The sequence below is a fragment of the Paramisgurnus dabryanus genome, chromosome 6, assembly GCF_030506205.2.
Source record: "Paramisgurnus dabryanus chromosome 6, PD_genome_1.1, whole genome shotgun sequence".
Classification (NCBI taxonomy): domain Eukaryota; kingdom Metazoa; phylum Chordata; class Actinopteri; order Cypriniformes; family Cobitidae; genus Paramisgurnus; species Paramisgurnus dabryanus.
The window spans coordinates 30,620,157-30,644,414 of NC_133342.1; the positions used below are offsets into that span (position 1 = coordinate 30,620,157).

Sequence of the window (24,258 nt, forward strand, 5' to 3'; positions counted from 1 at the left end):
TTAGAAACTTCCTTTAGTCTCGTCATGTTTTCATAAGCTAACTCACTCGCGTGGCGTCTTTTGAATGCGGTTGTGCGCGAATGAACGCACGCGTCATTGCGACTGCTTCGTTGCTTTTACAAGCGTAAATTGGGTAACTACATTGCATACAGATCCGTTTTTGCCGCGATTGTCTTTGTAAAGGATTGCACTCGTTAACTGTTAAAATTTAAACTTGAGATTTACACCAGAAGATTTACACTTGGGCACGTGCCTGACTGGAGCTGGACCGGGCACATTAAACCACATGTGGGTACAGAGGGCTGCTCACTTTAGCGCCTTTTATATGCGGTTAAATTGTTTTAAATCACTTGAGTGTTATCATTTGCAAGCCTTTGAAACACGTGCAAATGATAAACTTTTCCTTTTTAAATTTGCGGATTAATCTGGCAATCACATGCGAGCCAAACCGTGGGTTGTGATCCATACGGATCAACTGCGACATTACGACTGAACGATACAACATCACCCATTCGCTATGTTCATTTTCAAAACTGGCAAGTTATCCACCTGGGTTGGATTTTGACTGGGCTAAGCCAATGTCAATCAACATTCCATCCAATCGGAATTTTGATATGCAGTCAAGTTGTTCATCTACCGGGTGTAGCTGGCCATCCGAGAAACAAACTCGGGGGCCCTCTAGTGGCTCGGGGCTCCAAGCAGTTGCCTGCCTTGCCTGTTGACAAGGTGCGCCTCTGACAGGAGGGGAGAGGGAATGAGGCAGGCGTAAACACTTGATGCATGCTGGGAAAACCTGTTTAAATCTGTGCTCCAGTATGAAATGGAGAAAGTGGTATTCATAGAGCAAAAAGCAGATATTTCAAAATTTGTGATCAGATTTGTGAAAATATTAGTACAGTTATATTGATGACTTATATTGTAACTCCAGTCTCATTATGAGACATTTACATTTATTTATTTATGTATTTATTTATTTATTTATTTGGGAGGCAATTTTATTCACAGGGACTTATGTTGCGTTTACACCAGCCGCGTTTGAGGCGTCAAAATCGTGTCTAGCACGCCTAGTTTGCCGCTTGAACAGTCTAGAGCGAAGTAGGCGCGCAGAAAAAGCAAGCATTTGATGCGCGTCAGAGGCAAAATCCACTTCTTGTGGGAGGGGCAAGTGCTATGCGGTTGTCTGTTTGCAAGATGGCTGATGTTGATTGTGCATTTATCGAGAAAGTGAACGGTTTGTATTTGGTCACCTTACTATAGGGGAAAAATATTTTAAAAAACGGTGGGAATGCCGCGGGTCGATTAACGTCACATGACTCAAAAGTGAAATGTGTATTACAACTTACCAGGTTGCCCAGTGTCCTCACTGACACTCTTCCAACGCGGCGCAAAATGCACAAAAAGCACCATTCGAGGATACCGCGCCAGACGCTCAATTCGCGCGAGACCTCCGGACGCGCGCCAACGTGTCTTCACATTCACTTAACATTGAAATCACACGTGCTTGACGCCTCTACCGCGGCTGGTATAAATGCAACATTAGTGTATTTACGCTATACATTTTATCATTATTGGTGTCACCTGGGAATCAAACACACAATATTTTGCACTGCTAACACAACGCTGTACCAACTGATCTACAGAAACATCAGAAATTATATATATACACGATTTCATCGGATGCACGTGCGGTGACGCGATATGTGTCTGGTCCGAACTTTACTTCCGGTTTTAGTTTTTTTAATGGTCTGACCAGGTCTCTCTTGAAAAAGAGATTCTGGATCTCAATGAGACTAACCTGTTTAAATAAAGGTTAAAAAAAGTTGCTAAACTGAACTCTTGAACAAATACGTCGTCGAAAATAAAGTCACCCAACGGCAAATGTAAACCACTGAGAGCATGACAAGACCCATGAAAGATGTGACTAAAAATCAGGGTTTTTCCCAAAAAATATTTTTTTTAAATGTACCTTAGATACATGTAAAAACATTAGTATTTTGTTGTTGTGAAATGAATTTGAACTTATTTCCTCTGCATTATTTAAGATCGGAAAACACAATGCATATTTTTTGTTATTTTGACCATTTTCCCCATTTCAATTTTTAGTAAATATATCCAAATGAAAAATATTATTACAAAATAAATAAATAAAGGTTTTTCAGAATTTGGCAGAAATGTTGTCTGTAGTTGAAGGAATGAAACTAAAGTTTTTTTTAAATCATTTTAATTAAAGGAACAGTATGTAGGATTGTGGCCAAAACTGGTATTGCAAAAACAAAACTTGTGGCTAAAACTGGTACTGCAATCACCCAACTGGTGGCCAATACACAAAATGACAACATAAACATCAGTTGAGGGCTGCAACTCCACTTTTTAAATGACAATATCCTGGCCGGACCACTGTTGTCAGTAATATAAGTATTTGAAATGAAAATGATTTCTTAATGTCTAGTGACATATCAGGGCCATTTTATGATTATTAATTGATATAAATTTCTTACATACTGTTCCTTTAAAAACATACCTATAAATAATAAATCTAGAAAAATGCGTGGTACAGTACGTATATAACTATTCAGATAAGAAATAAATTATTATGTACTTATTTCATATATTATATATGGCATCTTTTAATACCCAGGGTTCTGTTTGGTGTAGTTTTGTAATCCGATTTACAGAAGGCATCATTCCCTTTGTATTCAGCCACTGCCAGGTGAACCTGGCAGGGTGTGTATGTGTTTCTCTATCACCTTCTTCTCCGGCTCAGCTCAGCATGGGTACGCTGTTAGCGAGGGGAGATTTCAAAAGGCACAAGCCCTTTCCTTGTGCCCATTAGTGGCAGCTTTGTTCTCTCGCCAGTACGTTAAGAGCTCTCTGTTGTGTTTAGCGATCACACACACGTGGCACACACTGAACGCACTCCTTCCTCCAAGCAAACCAGACCAGACGTTGACTATTAAAACCACTGAACGAGTGAATTTGCTGCAATTATGAGGGTAATGTTTAAAAGGTCAACTTGGAACTCGCCTAAACAGGGATGCGAGGTGTTGCTACCATTTTAAGCCAAGAAATACCTATACGGGCCACTATGTGATATTTTATACAGTGTTTTGGACGCTTTATTAGGTTTTAGTTCAATAGGTTTAAAAAAATTTAGGTCCTGATATATACCATTTAGGTACCAATTTGATATGTTACAATATGTACCTCTGAGGTGTATGAACTTTTTAGGTACAAAGGTGTTCTTTTTGAAATGATAACGTCCCAGTGCCAGCTAGGGACTTTTTTCATCATTGTAGTTAATGTGACAAACTACACCTGTGGTTACTTTGCAAGGGGACTTTAACAAGGGGAACCAACTTTATACATCAACTAAAAATCACCATGGGACCATTTAAAAAAGAATAAAAGAAAAATCTTGCTTCAATACAGACTAATTTGCTTGCAGATTAATAACCAGTGGATGTAATGCCATTGAAATGCATGGATTTTCACTGCAAGTGCCCAAATACATTCAAGCATCAACTTATGTCACTTACGTCTCACAGTATCATTTGTGCGGTTTGACACTGATATGTAAGCATTGACGTTACTTTTTGCATTTGGAAGCAGTTAAAGAAATAGGCGCATGCTGTTTGAGTTATGCTGCGTGAGGCTAAATGAGAGGAGAGACAGACAGCTTACAGCCTGAGTCGAAGCAACCGGTGGCTGGATGCCAGCTACCAGGGGTGAGCGTGTTTGAGTCGACTTCTGTGGAGCTCTTTTTCTCAACGTGGCGGCTTGTAAAACAACATGTAAGGGGTGTCAGAGGCAGCCACAGGCGAACACTACATCACCGCACAGACAACAGCCAAGCAAACTCAATTCTGCCATCTCCGAGGCAGAGAAAGCACAGTTTCCTCCCTCTCTCTGATCAGGACCGGTCAGGGATATTATCATGCGCCAACTCAACCGCTCAGTGTGTAATTGTGCTATCAGTGGGTTATGAAGAGGTTACGTGTGATGAAAGGGCTTTTAATAATTAGCGAACGTCTTGCGGCGAGAGACTGAGTTGTGCTATCAGACTGGAGGTCCGGGTGAATGAGTGTACCATGGTATAAAGACGAGAAAAAATAACATTGTTGAAGATAGAGAGACAGAGAGATAGTGAAAGGGGAACCATCCATCTTAGCAAATTAGAGACCGCCCGGCCGGCACTCAGTCAGAGCTGTCAGACAGATCTCTCTCTCTCTCACACACACACACAGCATGGCATTTAGGTGAGAAATCTGAGCACTAAAAAGTTCTGTCAGTCCTATTTCCCCATTATTGCCCCTCTCCGCGCGCCGGTCTAGTCGGCCCTTCAGATTAAACGGAGTCCCCACCTTTCTCAGCGCAGGGGTCCGGCACAGGGGGGCATCCCACATTAATCATCTTTAACGCGCTGACAAGCAGCATGCGCCGAACCCCCTCCATACCTCAGGATTTATCTCTCCGTCTCCTGCTAGCCATCACTCATTCCCTTAGAGAGAGAAAGAGGGAGATGGAGGGAATAAGATAAAGGAAAGGGCCCACTTGTGGTAACCGCTCAGGTGCATGTTGCTTTTGTGATGTTGTTCTTATGCGAGTTGTGTTTGCGTGAGGGTGTGTCCAGGGCCGGAGGACTGTGTGTGTGTCCGTACAGACCTCACAAGGGAGAAATGATTAATCACTGGCTGTCTCTATTAGTCAATCCTCTCTGGGGAGCTTGTGGACACCAACACTACACTGCATGCACACATAATGGGGCGGTCTATAGGAAAAACATTAGCGTGCGCGCACGCACACACACACTGATATATGGATGTTTTTTCAACTCTGGGCACTTTTATGTCAAAGGTTTTCTTTAAAATAAAATACTTTTTGTTATATAAAAGTAAGGTTAAAGTTGTCACAGAAACATCTTACAATGCCTTTTTGTGCGTCATTTTCAGTCATGGTGTACACTCTCAAAAAAAAGAAACAAGGTACAAAAGCTGTCACTGCATCCTTATATGTGCTTCTAAGGCAGTGTTTCTCAACCAGGGGGTCGGGGCCAAAAACAGATTTTCAAGGGGGCCTTACAATGACTTAAAGTTATTTAAAATAGGACAAAACAAGGATTATAATTATCTAAAACAACAAAAAATCAAAATAATTCTTATTGCTTGGTTATTTTTTTAACAAATTTACATTGTCTACTCTTGCCAAGCTGTAGTATTTTTTATCTGGTAGAAATTGCGAGAGTGGGGGGCTTCAAATATTGTTCTGGACAATAGGGGTGCCCTGAAATACCACTGCTCTAAGGTATTAATGTGCACCCTTAAGGTACAAAAGTGTATTCTTTGAAAAGGTTTGTACCGTCCTAATGTCAGCTTTTGCCCCTTTTTTCTGAAAATGTAATTTTGTATAATTATGCAAAATGTGTAAAAATATATATTTTAAAATATTATTTTATATATTGCTATATTATAGATTTTTTACAATTATATTTACTTCATATATATATATATATATATATATATATATATTAATAGTTTATATATACATATAATATAATCTATTAATGTGTGTGTGTATATATATATATATACATATACACAGTACTGTGCAAAAGAAAATATGTACAAAAAAAATATTACTAAATGTCTTCTTTAGGCATCATTGGTGTTTAGTGTGACCTCTCTTGGCACTAAATACATCTTGAGCATTTTTGAGCAGAATGAAGTAAAAAGAGTAATTTCTTTAAAATTAGAAATTATGATTTAATTTTATTTAGGTTTAAGAGATCCTACAGTTTCCTGCTAATGCTCAAGTGGAAGGGGAGTTTACCCTAAAAACTTGACACATCAGTTTACATTTTTATACAGTTTTTAATACTATATACACATTTCTTGTATTTTTGTGCATGTATTCTATTAAATAGACTGATAAATAATTTTATATGATCACTATAACATTGCAAAAACAACAAATCTACTTCTGGCATGGTGGCCTAAGAATTCCTCTCTCATAGTACAAAAAATATTTTTACTACAAAAATGTATTGGATGTTAAAGGTTTCATTATGGTTTACAACCAAAAGCCGTTTCTATATTTTTAGTAGGGTGGTAGACTAAATAAATAAATAAGTAAGGCTGAAGAGATTTTTTGTGGGCCAAAAGTGTCCACAGTCGAAGAAACACTTATATGTGAACCATTGACACACTCGGGTATTTCCAAACCCGCGTCTGCTTTGACGCACACCCCTTTGCTCTATAGGTTCATCTGTTAGACAGCGCTGACAGACAGATGATTTAGTGCGCATTCTATTGTGTGAATGCTCTCCATCTCGTGTTAACCTGCCAAATGACCAGCTCTCTCTCTACGCGAGCGTGTGTGTTTTCACAGAGACGAGTGACAGGGAGGTGGTTTAGGTCCCGACAAGCGCTTGACCAAACCATCATGACTCCATTACTGAGCCCATTGATTGTGTACGGATGAATTAAAGAGCCAGTTTCAAGAGGCACACACTCATTTTCTCCTCGCACACAGACAGAGACACACAATCACACGCCCAGTTAACAGATCCCATCATGCACACATAACAGAGTCAGAGTAACACTCCGTCCTGCCACGTCAGGAAATAAAAAATACAGTAAATCAATTAATACATCACAATTTACTGTGCATTTGTTGTGTTGTTACATTTATATGTATATTTATATAAGAGACATTTCAGAGCAGTGTTTCAGGTAATGGCTACTCTGTGTTATAGCTCCACAAACTCAAATGTCAGGTGGCCTGATTTCATATTGCAAATGGCCAGTAAGAGCAAGTAACATAAAGAGCAAGAGTTAAATCGGAGAGATTTATCTGTGGTAAAATGGCTTTGGACCTCTCTTTGTTTACTCTTGCAGACGGTGATTGCTTTGGCACGACTCAAATTATCTTGTCAGGGCAATAAAGCTGACCGGTGCTGAGGAGAGAGAGAAAGAGAGAGGGCGAGGCAGAAAGGGAGATGTAGGGGTGATAGGTTTAGTGTTGATGAATAGAAATTACAATTATGTAGTTTGTTATAGGCTATATATGGCAGGTGATGTAATACTTTGATATCATCAGTTATATCATGACTACCAAACATTATTATTTATTATACACTATTAATACCTGATTCTGCTGGTCACAGCACTTAAATCAATATTCACATCCATTCTTGGGATTCATTCTTAAACACCCCCTCTATTGCCAGGGTAATTTCTGAGAATGAAAAAACTGAAATAGAAGAGATAAGACAGAACAGTGCTGAAAACAAATAAAGTAGAGGGCCTGAAAATGAGAAAGAGATGTGCAAGATGTTGCTAGACCGAGATGGGGGAGGTAGCGAGAGGGGGGCGAGCGAGAAAAGGGTGCTGAGAGAAACAGAGACACACGGAATTGTAATCGATTACCTATTTTTCAAAGTCACTTAAAGTGTCCAGAGTGTGGGGCTGTTAAGTAGTGGTGCCGGAGAATAGTGGAAGGGTATGCGCAGGCACGCTTGACTGGGGACAGGAGAGGATGGGGCGGGGGGCAGGTGGAGAAATGTATGGGGGGGAGGGGGAGTTTTGGGATGCTAACATTGACCCTGCTAGCTCCTCACTGATGAATCTGTGCTCTTGCAGGAAATACTTCTGACAGGCCAATATGCGAGGAGAGGATTTGTGCCCCCACGGGGACTTTGCCGCATGTATGCGCGTCAGCGTCCGTGCGTGCGTGTGTGTGTGTTTACATGCGCATGTTTGTCTGCGCGAGTGTGCGTGGGCATTGCCGATCCATCGCTCTCTCAAACGGTACACACATCATGAGAAGACAAACACGACGTTGCCCGCTGAAGTCAAGGACGAGCTCATGCTGAGCCCAGGGCTTTATGTAGAGAGAGGAACCAGGATTACAGCCCCACTGTGTATGTGCGTGTGTGTGTGTTTGTACATCTGCGTGCAACCTGCCCCCAAGTTACCTCATCATCTCGAGAAAAGATGCTCACTAACCTTCGCTACAACAGATCAATACCTGCCTCCCGGACACTTGAAAAAACTGCCAGAGATCAGATGCTTGGCCTGCTTTGATAATTGAACACAATGGATCTGATGTTTTCTCTGTGCGAAATGAAACCAGTTTAATGCCTATATGTCCAAATCGATTAATTTTAACATGATCATAGAGGTGACGAAAGGGGCAGGTGGTTGCCGGATATACTTTGGCTATTATTAGTATTAGTGTTAAACTGATTGTTCCAGTTCTGAATGCTGATTGGTCAATACAACTTTTCAGCTATGATGCAAAACACCTGTTCACTTGCATTACCCAAAGAGGCTTTCCAATGCATCGTTTAAAATATTGCATACTTATAAAATACATATCTTTTAGTGGTAGGGTAACCTTAAACGTTTTCAAGATTGTTTAGATTTCCGTTTTATAAAAGTAATAAGGCACTCGAGGCTGTGTTATATTGTGAATAAACCGTATAATCCTGCTGTTATAGGATGCATGCCCTATAGATTTAGCCCTTTTGTTGCTTAAGTGAATTAAAGTAGTTAATAATATTTTGCGTGCACAAATTTTCCTAAGGCTGATAGGGAAAAGTGTGATTTCCTTGCGTCCTGTTTGTGAACACTACTTGTATATATTTGCGCTTTGAATTGGGGTAAACAGACTCACCATGTGGCTACAGCTGTAGTCTTTTGGTAACGGTTAGTTCATCCAGGATATCCTGTTTGGGGGAGGGTCTATTGTCCCATGGGCTAAAAATAGTTGCTTTGATTGGCTCGTTTCAGATCTGAGAGATGTTTGGGTGAAACAGGAAGTCTCGTCCCTGAGTATTTTTGCCCGTTTATGAACGCACAGAGTTCTAGTTAATTCCCATGCAAAAGATCTGTTGGTGCACTCGCAATCCATCAGGGTACACACACGTACCCAAACACGCTTGCTCCTAAACAGACACATAAACTATTTTGGCTATACTGCAAAAAGCAGCAAATGGAGATCGTCTTTCTTGGCATGCTATAGTAGATATCTATTTTGTGCTTTTATTTATAGTTATATATACACTTTCCCTGGTTTGAGCCCTGTCTAGGGCAGGTGTCCTTTCTGTGTGGAGTCTGCATGTTCCCCCTGTGTCAGTGTGGGTTTACTCCGGTTTCCTCACAGGCTAAAACATGAATGTTGCCAAAATTGTCCCTACCCCAACCTGTGTAAGGATCAACTTGTCTAAATAAAACTTGTGTATGGATTAACTGGTTCTCGACGTCAATATAGCCGTGGATGCTGGAATGGCGTAAAGAAATAAAGGAAGGAGAAGAAGATATATACACTTTTGTTTGTACATCCCTGCATTACACCGTGTGATGCAATGATGTCATTTATTGGTTTCTGCATACTGTAAGTGAGTCTGTGTGTTAGCAAGTGTCTCGAATTGTCACAGGCTCAGTGGCGTAACTGTCTGTGCGGAGCTGTGGATCTGGTTTAATGAGGGAACAGGAGACAGGAGGCCGAGGGTGACGGATTCTCCTCCTGCAGAAATCTGAGCCACTTAATCCACACAGTCTAGAGAAAAAAAAAACAGACAGCAGTGAGGACTGATATGACCCATGCTCATCTCTACTTTTACTAAACAAAATGTGGATCCTTTTTGGCTTTCTTTGCTGTATTTTATTTTAGGGATTATGCATCAACCTCAAATCAAATTTGAGCGAATTGGCTTTATGTATGCATGCTCTGCATTGGTGCTGTTTTACGTTTTGTCACATTTGGTTGCTAAAGTTTCATGTTCACTGATAAATAACCAAACAATTTCCTCTCTTCCCATTCTCTGTCTCAGGTAAGAAGAAAGTGTCACTCTATGACAGTCAGGCTCCGATATGTCCCATCTGTCAGGTGTTGTTGCGTCCTGGAGAACTTCAGGAGCACATGGAGCAGGAGATGGAGAGGCTCACCCACATGCACATCAGGTACACTCGCACATCCTGTGTGTCACACTTACCCAAATGATTTCTGTAATGAAGCACATTGGCTTCGTTTAGTGTTTGGAAACCAACAAGAGATCAGCAGGCGAAAGATCGAATGAATAGATGATATAAACAGTGTATTCTTTCCTATCATCTATCAGCCCACATTGGCAGGCTTTTTATGTGGCTGTGTTAAGCGTGGTAAGAACATCACAGTGATTTTACACAGCATCAGTCTTTTATCCTTTGCCTGAGGCCTTTACACAGGGCAGGGCAGCCTGAAGCAATGAACCAGAGGATCCTGCTGGTTATCCATCCAGGTTAAAGTGCTGCGTGTGTTCTCCTACAATCCTTCGCCCTAACCATGTCCTTCAACAAAAAAGTCACACCGTGAGACCAATGAAACATTATCCATAACAAGAAACAATGTACTGTCAACCTATAGGTCACAGACGTGCTATATGCATCGTGTTGAGAGAAACCAGAAAATATTTCCCTTCAAGCATCTCTCTGTCCACTTTTACCTTTTAATAGATTATGCCGTCAGGCTGCAGATGGTGAAATAGGGAGAAAGAGAGAGAGAGAGAGAGAGAGAGAGAGAAAGATATTAGTTCTCAGCAGGATGTCGTTTCTGAACGAGTGTTATCCATCACGCGGCACTGAGAAGTTATCTTTTAATAATTAATAAAGGGCAGCGGGCCGCCCTCCCCTGCGGGCAGCGGCTGTGGACACTGACGTGTCTCTGGGCGTCTGCCGCCCCTGCCTGTTTGATGGTGGCGGTTATTTAAGGCAATAGCGCCATCGCTCCTGGCCTGTCAGGGTTGGATCCCGCTCGGCATTACGGGCCCGTGATTTAGCCTCTATTTCGCTCCTTTTAACCCCTGTTTATAGCCGAGAGAGTTATTTTCGTGCTACAGGCCACATGCAGCCCGGTCTCTTAACACTGATTTAAGATGCAGAGAAAGAGAGGGATGGATGAAAAGAAAAATAGAGCAATTGTGATTTTCACTTTCAGGGGTGGTGGTACCTTTTGTAAAGTACACATAAAGCAATGCATATTGGAACCTCAAAGGTACATATTGGTACCAACTTTGGTACCTTTCTTTCTGTGTAGGAGAATTTAGGTGTTGAACTGGGATATTTACAAACTAAATGGATAAAGAGAATAAGGAATTTGCAGAATATTTATGGATTGAAATCATGTAAATGATTATAGACCAGGGGTCTTTAACTACTTCTTCGAGGGACAGATTTAAAAAATGTAAATATGATGCGGACCAAACTTTTACCCGTATTTTTACCTTTTATATATTTTTTCATATACCTATTGTATGTGAAAAAATGTAGTTACTGCTATTCACTGCCTTACAAACAGACAGTGATCGCATTCAGTTAAAATAGATCTGATTAATACGGTCTGAGACAATAGTATCTAGCCGACAGAGTACAACTCGCTGAGGGTGGAAACTATGGTAATGCAGGACTTTATCAGTGTGACCTCACATTGATAAGAGAATCAAAATGAGTCTGCTTTGGTTTAATGAGGATTAATAAAGAATGAGCAAATTTTTTTCATTGTATGGTTGTTGTGTTCACACATTTGATTATGTACAAACACCTTGTAAAAGTGGATTTTCATAATAAACTGGTTAACTTTCTTAAATTATTACATTTTAACATTTTCTCCTAACAACTAAAATTGCACTTCATATTTTCTGTTAATATTTTAAAGATATAACGGCTAAACCATCTTTCCATTACACTACATTCAGACACAACTGTCAGAGTTTGCCCCCTACTGGCAGTCAACTAAAATTTTGAGTTTAAAGTCGCCATGAAACGGAAGTAGCGATTGCCTTATTTTCCCCGTGGTGACGTATATCCGAATGAAACGGCTTTTGAGATGAAATAAGGCAGGGCTGGATTTGAATTTGTCCATCGAGATCTGATTGGATCGTTTGAAGTTGGGTCGTGTTGCTAATTGCTAATCACTGCGATCTTCTCCCGGACCCCGCCCACCTGCCATACTTTTGACCGGAAGTGAAGAGAGATCGTTTTGAGGAGGGGAGGAGATTTGCATTTTTGATTAAAGATTATGAGCACACACGAATTTTTAAAAAATAATGAAGCTCACAGATAAGTCATTTGTTAATAATACCACACTATTAAAAATACATATATAGTTTTTCATTTCAATTTCATTGCGACTTTAATCGTAAATCCGTGTCAACATAGGAAAGAGGTTAATTCCTTAATCTACGAATATATTTATACTTAATAATTTACTTAATAATGAATCATTTTTGTTGCTGATGAATTAAACTAAAAGATTAATAATTTTCAATCACACACAGTGTTTTCATTGGAACACATTGAAATGCATCACTTCCGGTTAGCGTGTCACATGTGGCAAAGACGCACAATTTTTTAAGGCATCCAAAGCTCAAATTGCATCTGCAAAATTATGCACCTGCAGATGGTTGGCACCCCACGCAGCCCCTTTCGAGCTCTCCTTCCGGTTTACCTAAAAATAAAAAATAATAATTTACTCATTTTTCATGTACAGTGGAAAGGTGGCTTTAAATTTGACCGGCGGGCCTGATCAAGATGATTGGAGGGCCGCTTTGGGCACGTGGGATGTCAGTTGACTAGCTTTGTCATAGACTGTATTTATATGGCATGCTCGTAAGGTAGGATTTTAAACCAATGAGATTTCAAAAAACTCCCCAAATCCCATTATGATTTGTTAGCAAGAAGAGCACAAAGCAGTACAAACAAGTCTACACTGATACTGAAGGTAACGCTGTGGAACTCTGGGAAACCGCCACATCGTCTTCCTTCTCAGCTCACTTCCTCCCAGGCAAGGCTTCGCTCAACACACACTAGCACACACAGATCATTGGAAGTGACATGGCAAATTTGTGGCAATTTGTAGTAAATCTCCCTTTAATGATAGCGTTTCATTCTGCACCAAATGAGACTTGAGTGCATGTAAAATGGGGAAAGCTATTTAAGATGTAGCATTAGGCAGATGTCTGAGTGGATTCGGGTGAGTGTGTGTGAGATTGGGACCCGATGCCGTGCTCTCTCTCTCCCTCGTGGCCGTATTGCCTTACCCCCTCCCTTGACTCGTCCTCCGCTCTTCATGTATGGAAATGGAAATCCATCATGCCCTTTACCCGGCTGCCTGCTACTAGGGCCACGGCAATCTACATATTCCCCCGCCCTTCCCCGGCATCTCCACGTAATCAATTTGCCTCCAGCGGAGCGAGGGAGAGCTGGGTGGCAAACGACACGAAAAGCAATCTTTATCTCCGGCTTACAACCCCCCAACTGTCGACTGGCATTTATTCAATTTTCACCAGCTCTTTTTCGTTTCTGCGTACCTGAATTTGCCCGTGAAACGGGAATGAGAAAGCTCGGTTTGTTTCAGTGTGCCGTTCGTGTGGGATTTTTAAAGTCAGGTGTACATAATAAATGGTTTTACGCTGAACATCGAGAGATAAAAATTGTTTCATTGGTCAGTCAATGAAGGTTGAAGAATAGTTTAGCCAAAATTGAAATTCTGGATGTTTTGCAGAAAATTTGAGCTGATGCTCTTCAAAGAAACACCATATATAAGTGTTTTTAAATTTTGTTTGTGATTTTTAACATGTATATAATATATTGCTCATTATATTATCTTAAAGAAGCATGTCTCACCTCTTATGTTTATGTTTTTCAACATATGTGGCCAGAAGATACTTACAAGGCTTACATTCAGCTTCCGTTTAAATTTTCAGTGCAAAAAGCCAACATGATTAAACCTCAATGTCAACACACACTAGTCCTATATTAACTCATGCTCCATACACAGACTATTACATAATATCCCCCAGGTCCCATATCTCAGGTGCTGTGTGACATCACTAAACCGGTAAGGAGTGTTTTTCTGCCGATGACATCCTTTGTCTGTCCTGCAGGCTCAAGGAAAGCAGTTTTAGGGGTGTAGGTGTCTAATGAGCGCAGGGGGGACAATTAGAGTCCTCCTGGGTATGAAGTGTATCCTAGTGTTGTTTTCTGACAAGAGGAGATGTGCGAGATTCGCCGTGCCACACTGGCGGATTTATGATTCTGTGGAGTCCGTTTATTATCTCACAAACAGCGGACTGCCACCGATGGGGCAATTTATCCCCTCTCAAGGCCTGGTCCTGATTTGTGTTGTCTCTTTCTTCTCTTATGTCTCATTCTTTCTTTCCTCCCCTGGCTGTCAGATCAATCACGCTGACTGTGGAAAAGAAGGGCATGAGGCTTATTACCTGAGTTGAGGGGCGGGACAAAGCACGAAACCACGCCCACCTTTCAGTTATTGTAGACTCTGTAGACCAGTGAGTTGCATGGCTCACATATTTGCAGAAAGTGCGAACATGTGAAAGTTAGTTGAGACCACAATAATTCTGTTTTTGTGTGAAAAAAATACCAAAAATTTTAATTCCCCCCAAAATAACCCATGTTTCAAACCTGACATACTTTCTTATGACAAGAGACATTTTGCAGAATGCCAGACTTAAAGGCGGGGTGCATGATTTTTGAAAAACATTTTGGAAATGAGGGTCGGGCAGAGTACCAAAACATACTTGTAGCCAATCAGCAGTAAGGGGCGTGTCTACTAACCGACATCGTTACCTGGGTTGCGTATGTGTGGGGCGGGTCTATCAAAAAAATTCCAGATTTTATTGGGGTTTAGGTGATTTCAAATATCAACATTGGCTTTCAGAGATCATGCACCCCACCTTTAAATGAAGATGCCTAAAGTTACACGTTTTGAAACAAAATGCAGGAGAGTAAATGATGATTTTTAGGTCATTAGGTTTTTTTTGCCGTCTTTTGTTTCATTTATTTCCTTCAAATCTAAATGAGTACAAAAACGGTCCATGCTTCCCTTTTTCTTTCTTACCTGCTATTTTGCTCCACGCTCCATTTCATTCCTTGTTTCATTTGTCCGATCCGGTGACACGGGTGCCTACTGGATCAGACTTTCAGATTAGGGTGCAGGCTAATTCACTTTCAGTGCCAGACTGGAGCAACCATTTCTCCGGGTGTGAATGCATGATTCAAATTGAACATGACAAGGGTGACAATAGCCTCGTCATTGTTCCTCGGGTCATCATCACGCTGATTCATAAACACCCAGAAGTGACCCGAATATAGAAAAGAGATTTGGGCATGGTGACATAAAAGACGAGAAAGTGAGACAGAAGTGATGTGTGTGTCTCCGTGTTGGAGTATAAAAGAGAAAAGAAAGAAATACACAGCGTGCAGAAGAAAAAGCGAGAGATGGCAGGAAGGATATTAATGTTTCTGAGAGAGATCTGATTTGATATGTCTCTCCCTATTGTCGGCGGACGCTTTAGTCGTTCCGTTTAATAATTCCTGCCTTACAATCAGTCATCCTCAATCCGCAATGTCCACGAGGCAGAGATTCGATGTACAATCCACCAGCCATGCTCGAGAGGAACCCCCCCCACACCTATCCACCATATTCTCCGCCTCTTTAATACAATGTTTACAAGCCAAAGCATTGTCCTCAACATATTTCAAAGTCCTAAGTGCCCGAGGCGTTTCACTGACAAATCAAATAACCGCAAAATCATTTATTTCATACTGCCTTAGTCTAACTGCAAAGGGTTGGGGTGGAGGGATCAGGTCTGGATGGAAGCATCCAGGAGAATGATTACTTCAATAAAAAAATTATAACCCAAATCTGCTTAGCAGTCGTACTTTTGGACAGTAATTGTTTCAAATACAGCATGACCCAGGGCTGCCCGGATTGAGTGGCGTGGAAGATGGGTTCGGATTTTTTTCATTTTCATTTCTTTCCATCTCTAGATGATTAAAAGTGTGATTTGTGTGGCTTTGTTCTCTTTTGTCTCGGCTGTCCTCTCCGAGGCCAGATCGAGTCCTAAGTGAAGCCAGCAGGGGAGCGCTCAATGTGACTGAGCTAAAGTGAGTGTTGATTGAGGAGACACGTGTAGTCCAGCTCCTTAGGGGACAGAAGTTACATATCACACACAGTTATGCTGAACACACACATGCCACAAAATGACAGATTACAGTCTGTTCAGTCAAAAGGTGATGCGGTTTATAGCCAGTGCAATGACACGAGATCACAGCAGATCAGCCATCATGTCCTTCTCACACATCACATTATATTTGAATGAACATCAGGGCATGTCTGATGTGAGCTTCTGTTGTTCCAGAACGGACATTCGGAGTCATATCAATTTACATTTATGAATTTGGCACACGCTTTGATCCAAATCCATTTTTATCAGCACAAGTGTATTCCTTGGGTATTAAAGGTCCATTTTCTTAAAAGTCCATTTTCTTAAAAAAAATCCATTTAATTTACTCACCACCATGTCATTCAAAATGTTGTTCAGTCAAGAAGAAATTATGTTTTTTGAGGAAAACATTCTAGGATTTTTCTAATTTTAATGGACTTTAATGGACCCCAACACTTAACAGTTTTAATGCAGTTTAAAATTGCAGTTTCAAAGGACTCTAAACGATCTCAAACGAGGCATAAGGGTCTTATTTATCAAAACAATTGTCATTTTTGGCAAGGAAAATAAAAAATATGCAATTTTAAACCACAACTTCTCGTCTTCCTCCGGTCCTGTGAAATTGCGTAATGCCGTTGAAAGGTCACGTGTTGCATAATGAAATGCACATTTGTGGACCATTTAAACAATAAACTGACACAAGGACATTAATTAGTATCATTTGACATACAACAACGTCGGAACGGTCCTCTTTCTCCACACTTGTAAACACTGGGGCGTAGTGTCGCATACATCATCCGTGACCTCTTGACGTGATGACGTATTGCGTGAGGTCGTGCTGGCACGTCACAGGACCGGAGGAAGACGAGAAGTTGTGGTTTAAAAGTGCATATTTTTTATTTATTTTTGAATAAATGACAATAGTTTCACTAGATAAGACCCTTGTGCCTCGTTTAGGATCGTTTAGAGTCCTTTGAAACTGCAATTTTAAACCGCATTAAAACTGTTAAGTGTTGGGGTCCATTAAAGTCCATTAAAATAAGAAAAATCCTGAAATGTTTTCCTCAAAAAACATAATTTCTTCTGGAATGAACAAAGTAAGACATTAACATTTTGGATGACATGGTGGTGAGTAAATTATCTGGATTTTGTTTATTTATTTACTAATCCTTAAAACCTATGATCCATCATTGACCATCTACTATTGTTTACCATAGCCACTTAAAGCATGCTGTATGTATGTATTGAGTTTTGTTTGTTTCTTTTCTTCACAGCAAGAACCCATCACATAAGGACATCAACGCAGCTCCGGGCACACCAAAGGTAAGATGGCCACTGCCGTGGAGCCATTTTAAATCATTATGTGCACTGATAGGCTCAACCACAATTAATGGTAATTACAGTTCAGTTTCATAGAGAGGAAAAGAGTCTCGCTTAGCTATAAAGTAAAGGGAGAAAGGACACAAATTTCTGTCTTTATGCCCCGCAGTAATTTACTTATGGAAAAGTGAGAGCTCTAAATGCTTCCTGACTGGGTTATGCGACAAACCTGGACATGGAAAGTGATCCTAAATGTTTTGAAGTCTCATTGTCTTAAAAGGAGGAAGAGGCAAAGTGTATTTCCCTAATTAAATTCGCGTCCACATCAATCGAATTATGTTGTTGATGTGTATTATGCGAAAAATGATAATGCCGCTTGCAGTCACCACGAGGTTTACCAGAGAGCTTTTCATGAGATATAAACAGTTGTGTTTTATTTTAAACAAGGATGTTCAGCATGAACAGGCCAGGATTTAGGAGGATAAAGAATGATATGGACTTCACATTGAATATATTGAAAAATCAAGATTTTAATATTAAATTTATAGACAAACTGCCTCACGTTCACTTCAAGACAGCGGTTTTTTATACTGGGATGGGTTCAGGGGGGCCCCAGTTTTTGTATTTTATGAAATACATTAATTTATCATAAATTCTGTAATTGTAATTAAACATAAAATGTAATTAAACATAAAAAATAAGGCTACTGACCAACCGTGTTATATTGTATAATTTAATATTTAATTTTGTTAGAAAAGGTATTTTCTTTGGGGGCGCGAAGGGATGCACCCTAAACAATGAGGGCCAAAAAGTTTGAGAACCACTGACTTTCTAGCTCACCAAAGACATGGCATTTAATATTTTATTTTATACCTTATCTCCATTTAAACTTTGTCACAGGAGACATTTCTTGGTTGTTCAAGTTAAGAATATGACAAAATCGTGATTAAACCGTAAGTTCCTCATATGATTAGGTTTAAGCCTGGGGGCAAACCCTTTGGTTCCGATATGCAATCAGTGAGAAACTTAGCGTATGGAAAAGTATGGAAGTGATAAGACACAGAAACGGGTTAGAGAACAGGCCATGTGAGACGTGACTGAGCATCCTATACCGCACACTTAGTATTCCGTAGAAGAGTGTGGAAAATGAAGAGGCTAGCTGGAATGGTGAAGGGGTCCGTGATTCTTTTAAAAGGCGTCTAGCAGGCAGATCAGGCCCATCTCGCTAGTTCTAAAGGGGATTAACCCGGGGCCGAGTTGGCTCGTCTTCGCCCCTCTCTCAAACCACCATTTCCATAGCGACTTCATGCCAGTCTGCACGTCTCCTAATCTGATGGAGCAAAGGCCAACGGCGATAGGAAGCGTGATTATTGCGTTGGCATCTGCTTCAATAATGATACTGAACATTAGATTGTTCATTTTTTGTTTTTATACTTTTTTTGAAAAAAAGTCATGGCTGTTATAAATGAAACAGTTAAACCTTGCATACCGTAGATTATACGTAAATGCTAAGCACACATTCTCTCTCTCTCCAGCACACGCCAGATTCCCAGAGCTCCAACGGTTTTGAGATCACAAATAAATTGTTTCCTGACCTTGCAATTCAAAAGCATAAGGAGCCATGCATAATGTCTAATTTACTGTCCCTGTAGAGGGAGGCTGCCATTTTTCACATATTAATATTAGATTACAGTTGTCAGCCACTAAAGCCGCTACCCCTTCTCTCACTCTGATTAATCAGCGCAGATTGTAAATACAAATATTTTATAGCCGGCTCATAAAAAGCAGGACGGAGATCAAGACTCGCTGTAAAGTAAGCGTTTTTCCCCCTTCTCCCTTTCACCGGTCATTTGAGAAATTAAGTCAATTAGGTTTTCGAAAGCACGGGCCTGTTACGTCTCCTAGTGCATGGAGGTGGTTTTATCAAAGTATCCCGTCATTCTTTCTTGATGTCCTGGTTTGTGCAAAGCCTCCATTAGTCCAAACATTGATGGTCTGTCAACACACACAGTTTGATGCCGAAACGGCAGTTAATGGCTATCTGTCAACATTTGTTCACATCAGTCACATTGTTTCAGCACTCTGGAGTTCTTCTTCTTTATATCAGTTTTACAATATCAGTTCTGTGCATGACACGTTTGTCTAGCGGATGACTGCTCACCTCTTTCTGTCGCCTTGTGTTTCTCTCCTCCGCTAGTCTCTCCTGTTGTCAGTGCACATCAAACGCGAGGGCGAGTCTCCAGTCGTGTCCCCGCTTTCTTCTGATGAAGCACACCATTCTGACAGATACCAGGTGAGACGGGACGCCTCAGACACAGCGAGGCTGTCACGGGCACAGAGTGACACGCAGACTGCGCAATTCTGACACTCTGAACACAATTGAACACACAGACCACTGGAACCCTGCGCTATGATGCAGCCATGCATTTCAGCGGGCTTCAGCTTGTTAAGACTGTCTCACTGTGAAAGGGTTTCATGTTGAAGGGGATGTCCGTGCGGCGTGTCACAAAATGTTGGTGGTGTCTATGAGATGTAATATTTAGGATGGTATCTGAGAAAAGTGAAAAGAAATACAGTAGGAAAAATTACGTAGTGTACCCATAAACACTTACAAAATATGTGACCCTGTCCAGGCTACAATCTCATAATCTATTTTGTATCAAATCATTGATTTTAATCTTTGACACGACCTTATATTTTACTGTATATATATTAGCTACAGAACATTGTCAGAGAAATTGTTAGACAAATGGTCCCTGGGGCAGTACCCTTTCAAATAATACACCTTTGCATCTAAAGAGTTCTTTTTAGTTACTCAGAGGTACATATTAGTAACAAAAAGTGCATATTAGTGCCTAAATGGTAAATGGTACCTTTTTAAAGGGTACTGCCCAGTGAAAGCTTGGAACCATTTTTTTTTTTGGACAATTTCTCTCAAAGTGTGCCAGCCTAAATAACAATAAACTATTACAAACTATTACAGTGAAAAAATAAATGATTATAATGCAAAAACACTTTAACAATTTTAAGTAAATCATGTCTTATGGGCAAATAAACACTAACTAAAAGACAAAATAACAAGAAGTCAAAAATGTGCATTGAAGGATGTGTGTGTATCCATCTTTTTCCTCCACAATATCCTCCATCTTATCCCATACTGCATCTGACTGCTGGATGTATTAATATAGGCTGAGATCTGTTCACCTAATCTCCAGCCCCAGGTTTACTCAGGTTGTAATGTGTGTTCTGCTCTGATATGTAATCATCCATAGTTTAACCCAGGGCTAATCTACGCTGCCCCCGAGCCCAGGATACCATCTCTGTGCTCCAGTGTCCTTGACATGTTTGTTTTCTTCCTAAAGCTGTCGGTGTGTGGGACATCTTGTCCATCTTTCTCTATTTTTCCCTAAACCCAGAAATGAGAGAATTTCTTAATTAAAAATGTCCAGATAGATCTTTTCACATTTGAAAATGCAAACCTGTCCTACACACTCTTTTAAATGTACTTTTTAATTAAAACATTTTAATTTACTACACTATACAATGATTTTATCAAAAGCATTTAAAATAAATGGCACTGTTTTAAGCAAATATTTTTTTTAGAACATTTTATTAATGAAGTTGCTTAAATTAACTCATTCAAAAGCCAATGATGATATTTTCCACTAAAATTCATGATTATTCTCTTAACACGAATTTTCTGGTGTAGACAAGTAGAGCTGTTAACATAGTTTGTCATAAGAAAATAGACTGACTTTCAGCAACAATGGCATAGAAGCTCCTGTAAACATGATACTTGCATTTTAGGGCAATTTGAACCTCTGCCAGTGTGCCCACATCTGGAAGAGGGAATCTATCTGCGTCATGTACTGTATAACTCTATGATGGGGGCTTATTGATGATGACTAGGTGAAGTTATTTAGGTCCTCATATGGAAATATTATTATTAATTTTACATATTGTTATAAACAAAAGATTAAATAGTTATAGTTCAAACTATCAACAAAGGCCTCTAAAAGGTTGATATAAATGGCTTAAAGATTTGTTTTTATGTTTCTTCATTTAAAATTAAAATATGATGTTATTAAATGTGTATCTTTAGGAAGTTTATAATGTAAGCATCTCTGTGTCATTCGCACATAAGTAGGCTTCAGTACACCTCTTAAAATATGAAGTGAATGTAACAGATTTGCATACTGCTGCACCCCAGCGGCAGAAGACGCAACTACATTACTGATGATGACGCACAGTAGCGATCACATGACCGGTAGCAACATGGCGACGGAGGCGCGCTGAAATGAACTGCTTTAGTGAGCCTGCATTTTCAATCCTTTCGCATCCGTCATAAATACATTATTTAGACATATATCGACGTTTTTGCGGACAATTATTCCGGCTTCGTGGTTTAGTTAACCAAATGAGTTTGGGTAGTTGTGTCGTTTTGCAATGGAAGAGGAGCTGCAGAGCAATGGCACGATAGAAGTAGGGTTTGTTTACATCACAATCCAGCGCAATCCAGCAATACGCGCTTCTCTCAGGTCATCATGAATGATTGAGAAATAAACTCACATGACTGACAGATCTTTCTTTTTTGTCTTTTTTTACCTGCAGACATTTTTACGAGTGCGGGCGAACAGGCAAACACGATTGAATGGTATGTATTGTGTCGTCAATGTGAAGTGATGTATCTGAATGTTTTTCTTTGCATCTTTTGTCATTTTCCTTTTGAAAACTGATTTTTCTTTGTTGATTAGCATAATATTTCAACACTATTGTTTACACTAAACATACAGGGACCTTTTCTGTACCCACTGTGCACTGCAATGCACAGAAATATTTTAGCATATGACATCATGTCACTAATATTACTTCATAACTGCTTTGGTGTCAGCTGGTTAAGTTTGACTCACAGTTTATTATAGAGTATGTATAAATGCTATATTTATTATTTTAAATTATTCCTTTAAATTCATAATTTTAATTTATTTGACTCTTTGTCATTTAATTTTGGAGGTCATTGTTAATGTACCATTATTAAAGCAGATTAATCAGTTAGCATTACTTCATACATGTGCAGTGCCCTCAAAACATTCCTCCCAATGTTTTCCTCCCAATTCACAAACTACCGGTTTAAATATTATTCAAAATTAAAAATAGTATGCTGAAATGAGTTTCTTAAAATATCCAGATGATGTATTTCTGTTCAAAATTGTTGATCAGTGCTCACTCCAGCAGTTGATATTACCCACAATTCATTGTGATAAGGAGGAAGAAATTGATGATGCTACAATTAATTAATAAATGTAATAATCCAAACAACATTACATCGGAAATAAATAATAAAATATTGTGTGATTGTCAACAACTGTCACTCTCCTATATGTTAATACCTGCATATTCTTTTTATAGAAACTAAAAACAATAAACTTCCCATCATAAAACACCACACACTTTATCATGTACTATGAATTGGTGAATTGGAAGACATCCATTGTCTTTTTTGGGGAACATGCATTAGTGGTTAACTTCAGTGATTGGTTAGTGGGTGTGATGGAGCTGCCACACTCCTGGGTAGGGTTGGCGTGAGCCCGGTGCTCTCGGACCCGAAGGCAGTTGTTACACTTTGGTTATGAATAAGGCGATCATCACCTCTCAACCTCTTAGACTGCATCAGCCACATGCTCATCATCAGCAGTGGTGTTTGTCATGTGACCTTGCCAGAATCTTGGCATCCATCTCAGCATCTGTGCCCATGTTAATGCCAGTAGTGCAAGTTTGGGCATTAATGGAAACAATAAGCCATTTGTACAAACGTGAGAAATATAAAGATATTTTAGTATAAACATGGCAATAAGATTGTTGTTGTGTATTACATTGTGTCTGCCCTATGGTTTTGCACTTCCCTTGACTGTAGCGCCTGCCCAAGCAGAGAATCGCCTTAACCCTTCGTTTTTTCATGTGTCAACAGTCGATGACCTTTGCTGGTGCAGGCGCTACACCAAGGAAAGTTTCAAAAGCCCCCCAACCCCTGTGCCCAGAGGAGTGCCCATAGCCCCTTGCTGCCTGCGGCATGGTAAGATCCCCATCCCAACCCCCTACTTCATCACAGCCGCAGGCACCGTAAGGGTAAATGGGGCTGACTTTGTTAAAACCCTAGCCGATATTAATGTACATCACCTCTCATCTGAGACATTGTGATTTCAGAGTGAGGGTTGGCTAGAAAAACCCCTGCCGTGCCTAATTAATCTGCCACTTTTTCCTATTTAATGGTGCCCGTCTCACCCTCCCCCACATTACCTTCAATGTGGCCGACAAGAGATGAGACGGTGTCCCTTCTTCTCTCTCTCACTTTCCTCTCTCCTCCTTTCTGGATGTAATAGCAGAACCTCCCACCTTTCAGCCAGCCCCCCTCGGCGCCATTCGCAATCACAGCCACCTAAAAATTAATGTCCCCGCACGCCATTTGCAGTTAAGAAAAAGCGACAGAGACTTACGGCGCGATGGGCGCTGTTCTGCTGTGTTAAATTTCTAATTATGTGCTCTGGAAAGGGAGGGGGACAACCTGAGATATCAGAAACCTGATGTAGCCTGGAGGAATTGGTCTCTGGATGCAAAGGTCTAATGGACAGAGTTCACCTTTGAGACCTATCACGTCACTGTCGTATTTTGCCACCACCTTCTTTCCCCCAGTAAAATTCTAGAGTAGGACGCCCACCAGCTTGAGGCTAGTCCCGTAAAGCGGTGGGCTGAATAACTTTTATGGGATTAATACTGCCCAATATTTCTGAACGCTCAATTTGCTTTTACCTCCGTTCTTGTATGGATCTCTCAAGTCTCCAGAGTCCTCTGGGCTTTACTTGTTGGCTGTCTTTATTAAGGTGTTGTGGAGTAAATGAAAATGTCACATTTGTTGCATTGTGGTTAGCTTATGTGTT

At 40.3% G+C, this 24,258-nt stretch overlaps 1 protein-coding gene across 8 annotated transcripts in view; it reads left to right on the plus strand.

Annotated features, from left to right (window-relative positions):
• rnf220a (ring finger protein 220a) overlaps nucleotides 1-24,258 on the plus strand; it is a 125,480-nt gene that overhangs the window by 83,379 nt on the left and 17,843 nt on the right. For 4 of the 8 annotated variants that reach the window (XM_065276583.2, XM_065276581.2, XM_065276585.2 and 1 more), the window contains exons 3-6: nucleotides 9,833-9,962; nucleotides 17,278-17,326; nucleotides 19,521-19,616; nucleotides 21,935-21,977. In XM_065276583.2, the coding sequence (XP_065132655.1) occupies nucleotides 9,833-9,962; nucleotides 17,278-17,326; nucleotides 19,521-19,616; nucleotides 21,935-21,977 (318 nt within the window). Of the gene's footprint in view, nucleotides 1-9,832; nucleotides 9,963-17,277; nucleotides 17,327-19,520; nucleotides 19,617-21,564; nucleotides 21,806-21,934; nucleotides 21,978-23,291; nucleotides 23,397-24,258 lie in introns of those variants that run through there. The other 4 variants (XM_065276580.2, XM_065276579.2, XM_065276582.2 and 1 more) reach the window with 2 other exon arrangements.